General features: G+C 38.9%; 1 protein-coding gene across 1 annotated transcript in view; it reads right to left on the reverse strand.

Moving 5' to 3' along the window:
- The window catches only part of LOC107751995 (vascular endothelial growth factor receptor kdr-like), a 47745-nt gene that overhangs the window by 32748 nt on the left and 4249 nt on the right, over nucleotides 1-10748 (reverse strand). The window contains exons 2-7 of the mRNA XM_016567818.1: nucleotides 5461-5557; nucleotides 3629-3828; nucleotides 1755-1879; nucleotides 620-779; nucleotides 350-486; nucleotides 10-181 (exon numbers count right to left, since the gene is read on the reverse strand). Of these exons, the coding sequence (XP_016423304.1) occupies nucleotides 10-181; nucleotides 350-486; nucleotides 620-779; nucleotides 1755-1879; nucleotides 3629-3828; nucleotides 5461-5557 (891 nt within the window). The remainder of the gene's footprint in view (nucleotides 1-9; nucleotides 182-349; nucleotides 487-619; nucleotides 780-1754; nucleotides 1880-3628; nucleotides 3829-5460; nucleotides 5558-10748) is intronic.

Below are 10748 nucleotides of genomic sequence, written 5' to 3' on the forward strand. Positions count from 1 at the left end.
CATCCTCACCATATACAGTAACTTTAGTTGAAACTTGATGCCTTTTCTCTTCATTTGATGCTATGCACACATATGTGCCCTTGTCCTCCATTGTCACATTAGGCACAGTTAATGCGTTAGTCATCATGATGATTTGGCCAGGTTGGTCCCTTGTCTTGTTATTATGGTGAGTGCGATTGATCTGAAAGCATAGACAGGAAGTTTAGATGTCAGTCAGGCCAAGCTTTACATAATGCCAGTTCAAATCAGGTAGTTGATCTGAATGTGTACTAATCTAGTAATCTAATACTGCATGTCTTTAGGTAAAACTCCAGCATCTTTAGCATCTTATCATCTCCTGATAACTCACCCGACCCTTATGGAACTGCCACTCAAATTCAATTCTGCCGTTGTAAGTGGTCTCTGCAGAGCAGTTGAGGACCAGGGTGTCACCGACCAGTAATTTTGGTCGTTCTGGCTCGATGGCAATGTTTTTCAGCTCCAACGCTAGGCACAGAGAACAGGAGGTACCAACATGAATCCAGGTTATGTCATGAAAAAAAGCTTTTGTAATTTTCAATCACAGATTTCAAAAGGTAATTGCGTAACTGGGATTTTCTCCTTAATTAAAATGACTCACTTAGCCTTAAAAGGATGTAGTCTGATGTAAACTGTTTGTTATCCACACTGGTCATACACGTAATCAGTTGGTAGCTGTCATGAGATTTCAAGGGAATCTTGAATCCTCTCTTTGGATCCCACTCCACCCCACTTTTTACATGATCTGCCATAGGATTCATCTGAAGAGCAAGAGGAGAGAATTTTTAAGCTTTCTTTAAATATAAGTGAAGTTTCTTTCAGTGAAGAAGGAAACAAGTTGTGTGAAGCTTTTACGGCCCATGATTAGTAGCCCATCCAGTAATGAGTAAAATAGGGTTGAGCTTGATACTTGATACTGAGTTGAGTTGTATACCCCATTTCACTTCTTTTGTTTGTTCGGAGTCCAAGTGCCCTGCTAGGAACGAAGGGAAGGAAGGAAACAGGAAGGACGAATGCCACAGATCTTCCAATGGCAGAAAGGTCACATAACTATCTGTGCCATCTAGCTTAGAAGTGTTTATCCATAGCGAAGAACTGTGAGAAATGACCATAGACCCACTACATGGCCATTGTGGAAAAAACACCACCGTTGAAGTTGTTCGCTGCCAGTGCAGTTTGAAGGACTGAATCTACTGCTGTCACATATTATGTAAGAAGCATCTTGCTAGTATACATAAAATAAAATTAAATGATAAATGAATGAACAAAGGTTTACTATTCAAGTACAGTCTTTTTTGGTGAGCTGGGCCAGTTTTTTTCCCATAACCTAGTCTTCATGGACATGATGTGTAAAAAAGGTAATTTATTTATAGCTTGAGTTTCTATTTTGAGTGAAAACAACAGTATAACACTATCTTCCTGTTCTTACAGGAAGCAGACAGAGTGTCTCCTTAGGCCTCCTTGAGCTTCCCTGAGCCTATGGCACACTGTCTCTATCTGAATACACATGCTCAGGGCTTTGATGGGTATGAGAAACTCTGAGACGCCCGTGGTCCAAGGCATTCTTCAATGCCAGACCATACAAAACACATCCTATTTTTTCATTTTCAAGGCCTTTGAGGCATGGAAAGCAGGTAAAACATTCACCTCCACTGTATGCGGCCTTAAATTATATGTGAATATTTTTACATTCAGTTGGTTCAAAAACAGTGCCGCTAACATAAAAAAATACTCACAGTCTCAAGGATAACATGTTGATTTGGGGACGTTGTTCTGCATGGGACCACAAAAAAAGATTCATCCCGATATGCAAAAAGCAGGTGTGGTGAACTGTAATCCTCCACAAATGGATTATTGTGATCTGTGATTTAAAATTAAGCACAAAATAATACAGTAAACACAAAATAATAACAGTTTGCTAAGCACAAATCTAATTTACTGACCACAAACACAATAATTCATTAATTCACTTATGAATTTGAATGGCATTTTTAAAAGTATTTAATCTTTTATCAATGAATTCTTAGACTTCAGACAATGCCTAGACATCCATCCTAGAGGAGCAATTAAATATCCCTGATAAAGTCAGATCATTTTTCTCTTTAAACTGCAAACTGCCACACAGGCTGCTGGATAAAGAAACAGAAACAGCTTGGCAGGAGGGGATGTTACTGTACAGCTATGCTGTGAAATTGGTGTGATTCTCTGTGAAAGGTTTTTTCTCCATTCTGTCACCGATGGAGTTTTGGTTCCTTGCCGCTGTCGCCTCTGGCTTGCTTAGTTGGGGACACTTCATTTCCAGCGATATCGTTGACTTGATTGCAAATGATTGCAAAGATACTATTTAAACTGAACTGAGCTGGATGATGACATCACTGAATTCAATGATGAACTGCCTTCAACTGAAAAATTAGTGTTTACTATTGTCAATTTGCATTATTGACACACTATTTTCCTAACTAATGCTGTTCAGTTGCTTTGACACAATCTGTATTGTTAAAAGCGCTATATAAATAAAGGTGACTTGACTTGACTTGATTAAACAAACAAGATCTTTTGTGTGCTGACAGTGTTCATGTAATGAAATATATTTTTAAACAAACTTATCTCGCATAAACATTGGAATCACATAGTGAGATGGGCCAGGGGACTATCAGGTACTAAATTGGCTATATATGCAGCAGGCCACAGTGGAAGAGGTCTGCTAAACAAAACAGTTGGTGAGCCAGAGACTTGGTGAGCTTTGTTGTCATTTTCACAGCTAAAGTTAGCACCGTCTTTTGCTATAGATAAACTGCAGATCAGCTCTTTGGGACATACACTACCGTTCAAAAGTTTAGGGATGATGAGATTTTTTTAAAGAAAGATTTTAAAAGAAGTCTCTTATTCTCACCAAGACTGAATTTATTTTATTAAACACCACAGTAAACACAGCAATATTGTGAAACATTATTACAATTCATTTTATTAAAAAAAAAATCTATGTTATTGCACTTGCTTAAAATGTTAACAGCTTACACAGTTGTCGGGAGGCACAGGAAGACTCTAAGCAGAAGCCCAAAAAGGAAATTATCAAAGACCAGGCTTCTAGAACAATCAAACTCTGTTTCCATCTCTAAAAATATCCAGCTTAATATATAAGCCTTGCTTTTTTGTGTCACTGATTTTCTATTTCCTAGTCTTATGACAGCTGAGTTCTGTCTTGCAGATATGGTCCAGTTGTCAGTGATTCAAATCTTGAGTGCAGTAATAGCTGCATAGTTACTAGCTCCACTGCCCGGCTAACAGGTTTATGGCTTTGTTGTAGCTTCAGTGAAGTGAAGTTTCTCATTACTTCATTTATTTTTTAAATCTCAAGCTTTTCTAATGGCTTGGCATTTTTCCAGGTCCTGTTTCACACAGAGAGACCTCAAAATCTCTTCGAAATCTCTTCTGGCAATTAATTGGAAGGAAAGTGGCAAGTTCCTTGGTTTATCCTTTAGGGATCATTTCTAACCAAATACAGTGATGTACACATATATTATGTCAAAAAAACCATTTTTACTAAACCAATTTTTTACAATCTCTGGGTTTATGCTAAAAACAGTAGTAAGTATTTTTATTATCTTACCTTTAACAAAAACATATGTGGACACCTCATGATCTCTAGACTTTTGGTGACCGCCGCATGTGTAGAAGCCAGTGTCGTTGTGCATCAGGTTGTGTATGACCAGCTTGCTGCAGTACTTGTGCATTCTCTCCTCACACAGCTCAATCCGTACCGATGACACATTTCTGTTAGCTAGCCTCCAGTGCAGGGAAGTTGATCCTCTAATGAAAGTCACACCATATAAATAGAACATTAGCAACACTTTCAAAGGCAAGTAGGCTTATGCCAGATTAAATAATCATTGCAGAGAGTATCTGCCGCTATTACATTTGATTTTTTAACTTTATACCACCAACCACATACAAACACATTCTGCAGCCTCTTTTAGTTTACTCTGACATTACAAACATAATCCTAAAAGTAACTGAAATAAATCAACAGCAGATGTTTTTGATTGGCATCCTGAGCACAGTGGCGTAACTTTGCTTTGAAAAGTGGTGGGGACACCGCGCAACTCGTTTTGCTAGTTTTTTATTTAATAACCTAATTTACTTGGGACCCACCCGCAAATTACGCCTATGCCTGAGCATAACTTTAGAATTAAGCATAAGGAGGGTTTATAGACAGACCAGTTTAAAACAAATCCTCCGTTGACTGATGTTTCTGCGGTTCCTGATCACATTTGTTTTAAAGATCTGTTTCAAGATCTCTTTCCGAATGACTGAAAATGAGTTTTTACTCTAAGAGCATGTCAGATTCCTCATCCATATTCTCAGCATATTCAAACGGGCTTATATGTGACCCTGGACCACAAAACCAGTCATAAGGTTAATTTTTTCGCAAAATAAGCTTTCCAGTGATGTATGGTTTGTTAGGATAGGACAATATTTGGCCGAGATACAACTATTTGAATATCTGGAATCTTTGGCCTTTCAAAAGAGGACGATATCGCTTCGTCATGCCTAGAGCTGATCCCATATGACCCCTTTAAGACTGGTTTTGTGGTCCAGGGTCACATATTGGAAAGTTTTAAAGTTTCTTAGTGTCCCACTTTAAACAGGAACAGGTATTTAATGGATGAAGTGTCTAAATTACATGTTTCAAACAGTGTTTGTTTTTAAAAGAGTACAAAAAAAGGACCCCAGTGGAGAATCAGACTTATTTCACATACTGCTGCTGCCTCTAGACTGATGGGTCATGCAACTTCAGCCTCAAATCTCTGTCCAGAGCCAAAGACAGTATCAGCTTCTGGCTCACATGGCCTTCTAGGAAGCATTACATTAGTTAAGCTTCTTCGGGGTCAGCATTCCTGGCATGACTGCAATAGCATCCAATGCTCTCTCAGAGTACAAATGTGAATGTTTCAGATGCCCCCGTCCCCCTTCTCTTTCTGCTACATTTGGATGAGATAGCTATTTTGGGACTATACTGCCTTCTGAGAGCCTCTCATCCCATGTCAAAGCAAAAGCAAATGTGTTTAGTTCTGAAGAGTGATGGTGTGAGATTAGTGTGCTTGGATACACACCATCTGCCACCCAAGTGCTTATACAGAAGAGATAGTTTACCCAAAAATAAAAATGTTGTCATTTATTCATTTACTATGTTATTCATCCTCAAGTTGTTCCAAACCTGTATGACTTTCTTTCTTTGGTGTAATATATACAACAAAATATTTATCATAAGATGGTTTTAAAAGGGCTATTTAAAATAATTTGGTAGTTTTATGTTTTTCTAAATTGAGTTCAAATTTATTCTGTCTGACTATTGGAATGCTTACTGGTATAATATCAATAAAATTAACATATTTTAGATTTAGCGTTTGTGTGAGGTGGGACAGCAGATGAGCACAGTACCTGCAGATGAGAGTGAGTGTGCCACCAACATGCTGAAGGTGTGTGTCTCCGGCAGGAAGCAGCTGTGGATCAGGCAGACGAGATCCCTTTACCAACCCTACAGAAAACACAATATAACACAACACACAATCAGTGACACACTAACATCCCAAGTACAAAAGCATCACAAAAGCCACAATGTGGTCAAACTGACAGCCTCCAATATAGTAACATAACACTGCAACAAGTTTCCAGGTACAAGTTTCAACTTTTTGTTCAAGCATACAAGATGTGCTTTACAGTTCTTTCTGAAGAATTATAATACAAGCACAAGGCAAAACTGTGGTCAAGCAAACCATAAATGGAACACTAAGAAATTACAAGATTAACTTTTTGAAAGCATTCCAGTGTGATTTGGAGACTCTGATTCAGAATGTTATGCAATAGCCTTTCCGCTCCCATGTGGAACTCCAGAATCCAGCTCAGTGCAGTCTACTCTGTGCTGGACAGGTTTAAGCTGGTAGAGATGTGGAAACAGTGCATTTGAGCATGTGTATACATTCTAGATCAGAGGAGGGAGGCCAGAAGTACAGCTGTGCCCCCCACGGAGGGGTCACCTCTGTCAACATGTGTGTGAGAGAACAAGGCAGACCTAGATTAATCAGATGTCCTTAAACACATCCTTCACATCAGTCAGTCCCTATTTTCTGCCCTTGCATAATGCCACCTTTTTATACTTTGATAAAGAGCTTCATTTAACTCAGATCTCTTGAGATCTCTTCTGTGTGCTATTATTACAGTGAAGGTTCACTGCTGGTCTGGGGCCAGGTAAAGCTGATGATAGGAGCCATGAGTACGCTCGGGACAGGAAGCGGTGTCATTCCCTCTGCTGCCCAGGACGGGTGACATTTGTCTCATAAGTGATTTCCTTCTTTTGAACCTACTCTCTGAACGCTTTCTGTTGTGGCATTGTAACACAGGTTATTTGTGTTGCCAGGCAAAAACGGTATTATTTCGATTTTTTTGTTATAAGAGCAGCCTTCTGGGAAATCTCCCCTGCAAAAAATACAATAGAATACAATCTTAGATCAGCACGAACTTTCACACTGGTTTTTGTTGGTCTAACTAGTGGGCCAGCACTGCAATGCTGATTACTATTTTTTTGGTATTAAAGCACAATGCTCATGCGGGAGACACTAAAATGTGGTGCAAAGACAGCCATATAGTGCACATTTACATTGAAAAAAACCCAAAAACAATTCAAAACTAGTTAAGTGGAATACAAAAACATCTTTTGGGTGGACAGGTTCACTGTTTCATTATTTTTCTATGTATTTGCAGACATCCTCACTTTTCCAGTGCCTCACGCATGTGCATCTCATTCTAAAGTCACCATCTCAAGTTAAAATAGGTGTGAACAAACCATAATAGTTTCGGTAACGATTTGAGTTAGAAAAGACAGACACAAAAAAATAAAACACACATTAAAAATGTCTTTGCTGTGATGTTGATGTCTTTCATGAGTCATGACAAAAAGCCACAGACCAAATGGTGTCAAAGACAGTAACTTTATGCAGGTCCACCTCCTGTCTCAGACATAATTCATTATGAAATTTCCTAAGGCTCATATGTTGTACATTTTGTCCACATGTGTTATGAGTCATCACTCATTCTCACTCATGTTTTAGAAACACTGTACATCTAAATCCATTAAATCAGAGTTACAAGAAGATGCTGCTCACACTGTACAACTGAGAGATATTAGTCAGAGTGAGTCAAACTGGATTTGACAGCTCTGAAATGTGTCTACCACACAGAAGAGAGAATTATTGATTCCTGCTGACATCCATATATTCTTATTTTCCATCGAAGCCTCATTCACATATGTACACCTGCACACAAACATGAGCGGTGAATCACATTCTATAAAACCCAACAACTCTCGCTGTCTTCACAGCTGCCCTGTTCAGCAGGAGGCCCTCAGCAGCCCACTTAAGAAGGAATACTTTCTCATAAAAATCTCGTCTCTGTCGCTGTACACACATTATTCCCACAGCCCCCCACCTGCCCCTGATGTCTGCCCAGTGCTGACCTCAGTCCGGCACTTCGCCCCCCCTTTCCGCCAGCTGTGTACTTCATTCCTCCCGCACAGAGACTAAAAAAATGCCAAAAATGAGGCTTGTTGTGGTGTTTCAAGGGGCCTGGGACCTGGTTTCCATTAAAGCCTATTTAAAAAAAAAACAACAACCATGGAAGAATGGAAAAAAACACAGCGCTGATGCTATGTGGGTTGCCATATTCCGCATGATTAGCCTACGTTCCTCTCGTGGGAACAAGTAAAAGACATGTCACTGTCAAAAGTTGTGCTCCTCCTGACTTCCTACAATCACTCAATCATGGTGTCCTAATTGATGTTTGTAGTTTTGTTAGGAAGAACAAGAGAAGGTTCATGTCCAGAAGAGCAGAGGAGCCTTCACAAAGATGACAGGTTTAAATGTTGAGTTAGATGGGAGGCACAAAACACTCTCAAATTAAGCTGAAATGATGTGTGGGGTTTTCATGGAAAGTTGACTTCTGGAGAACTATAAATAATATCAGCATTGTGTTGTGAAACATTTAGACCAAAAACTGTTCAGTAGGGTGGCCCTTATTTTTGGACTTTTGAAATCTTCTGCTCTCACCCGCCCTTCATTAGAACTGGAAACAAACCAAATTTTTTTGAGATTGGACTACGTTTGGGGTGTGAAGAAAGTGAACTTGGAACAAAACTTAGATCTGATCTAGATATTTATGATGATCTGACAAGTCCTTCAACCACTGTATTCTTGTGGGGACCTGGAAACCGATTTTGGCGCTCTCTGACAATCTGCATAATGAACTGCGTTTGTTCTTCAGTCTTTGAGAGGAGTCCGTTGTACTCTTAGATAAGCGCAACAACTCTTTCTTGCATTTGCATTGTCCAGGAACCAGGATATTCATTTAAGAAGTCCTGGCGGAGATCAAGAATAACAAAGAAGTTGCGAGTGTTCTGCCATTGCTGTGACACATTGCCAAGTATGGTGCCCCATACTCAGAAATTGTGCTCTGCATTTAACCCATCTACACACAGCAGTGAGTAGTGAACACACACACACACACGGAACAGTGGCAGCCATTTGACCAGCAGCCAGGGAGCAACTGGGGGTTTGGTGCCTTGCTCAAGGACCTCAGTCGAGGTTACTGAAGGTGGAAGAGAGCGCTGTACATTCACTCCCCCCACCTACAATCCCTGCCGGTACTATGACTCAAACCCATATCCTTCGGGTTACAAGTCCGACTCTCTAACCACTAACCAGTAGGCCACAACTGCCCCTACTTCTGGAGAAACAAAGGGGCAGTTGTGGCCTAATAGAGAGAGTCATCTGATATCAGAAACAGTCAAAAGTTTATCAGTGAACAAAACCTTCGCTAATATTACCAATCAGATCTTGAAGTACCTGTTGATAAAAAGATACATTCTTTGAGCATACCCAAAAAATCTAATTATCTAGATGGTATTTTGCATACATTACATACTTCTAGTGGGGAAACAAATGAGGGGGTGACAGGTTAACATTTCCAATAAAAAAAATTTACCCCCAAATAAGGGCCACCCTATTGTTCAGCAACTATGTCATTGGTCCCTGGTGGATGTTAAAAAGCTGGAACTTATGAAGTCAGATGATGCTTGAATTAGATTTATTAAATTTTTTTTACAGATGTAATTCAATTTACTTGTGTACTGTCTTTTGTAGAGAGGATATCCTGTCGCTGCCCAGTAAGTGTTGGTCATAATATGCGGAATTCCCTACTCTGTGGCTGGTACAAGAAGACTGCCTGTGCTTCCCGTCCACCCGTGTGATACACAGTGCTGGTAAAGCAGTCTCTGAGGATGGGGCAGGGGGGGAATCTTTTTTGGGCTTACACAACAATAGAAATGTATTAATCATTTAACCTTGCCACAGTATCCATTGTGATTTCAAAGCTTTACAAGCAACGAAGGCTTCTTAATAAATAAAAATAAAGTCAAACAATAGTACGCATGTCCATGGGCACAAAACCCAAAAGTCAGGCAACAGTTGCACGCGACCAATCACACATTAATTTCTTTCCTGTCTTTTTCTGAAGAAGACAAAACACACTTCTGGGACATGTAAAATCTATAAATACTGGAATTTTGCAAGACAGAAATTTAATGTGAATATTTGTGACCAGTGCTGGCAAAATGAGTCGGAATGAGCAAATTTTCACAAATGAGTTCTCTTCATTTTGACATTCTACATTAAAATACCTTCAAAATGATATAGAACTTGTTGGAATCGACAAAAAATGACTGAGCTACAGCTGTTTGAAGGTGATAGAGTCAGCAAAGTCAATTTTGAGAAAAATCGAGTTAAAGTTTTCTGAAGGTTCCAAAGCAAAATCACAGAGCAACCTTGCATATTTTCCTTCAATTCTTTTCTTAATAATAAGTACTATATTATTAATCACAATATAGCTGTTTTTTATTTTATCTTTGTTATTAAAAATAAGATACAAAGATGCAAATAAACTGTAGCTTAATCAAGAGTAGCAAATGATTCCGTCTTTCTTTCATGTTTGATTAACATCGAGACAGATCAATATTGTGACCTACTGTAATGCATGGATCTAATATAATGTTACACATCAGATTTTCCCCCAACCATTAACTAAACGTTCATGTAAGACATAACAGATTATGTTTGAGTGAATCTCGCCAAGATATATTTCGCAATAATGTCGGCTACTTTATAGGGAGATCGCGCGCTCTTGGAGAGGCGCGTTTTATGCACACGCTTTGCAAATGTCAGTCAGCGCGAACGTTTTGTTTTCATCAGCATGGGTTTGAAAATCATATTTTACTGGTTCAGACTCATGTCATACAGAATTCACTATGAATATTCATAAAGCTGGAATGCTGCACTTTGCAACGATATATGTGACCCTGGACCACAAAACCAGTCTTAAGTCGCTGGGGTATATTTGTAGCAATAGCCAAAAATACATTGTATGGGTCAAAATTATAGATTTTTCTTTAATGCCAAAAATCATTAGGATATTAAGTAAAGATCATGTTCCATGAAGATATTTTGTACATTTCCTGCTGTAAATATATCAAAACTTAATTTCTGATTAGTATTATGCATTGTTAAGAACTTCATTTGGACAACTTTAAAGACAATTTTCTCAATATTTTGATTTATTTTGCACCCTCAGATTCCAGATTTTCAAATAATTGTATCTCGGCCAAACATTGTCCTATCCTAACA

Source organism: Sinocyclocheilus rhinocerous, unplaced genomic scaffold, assembly GCF_001515625.1.
Source record: "Sinocyclocheilus rhinocerous isolate Xijiao unplaced genomic scaffold, SAMN03320098_v1.1 scaffold662, whole genome shotgun sequence".
Lineage (NCBI taxonomy): Eukaryota > Metazoa > Chordata > Actinopteri > Cypriniformes > Cyprinidae > Sinocyclocheilus > Sinocyclocheilus rhinocerous.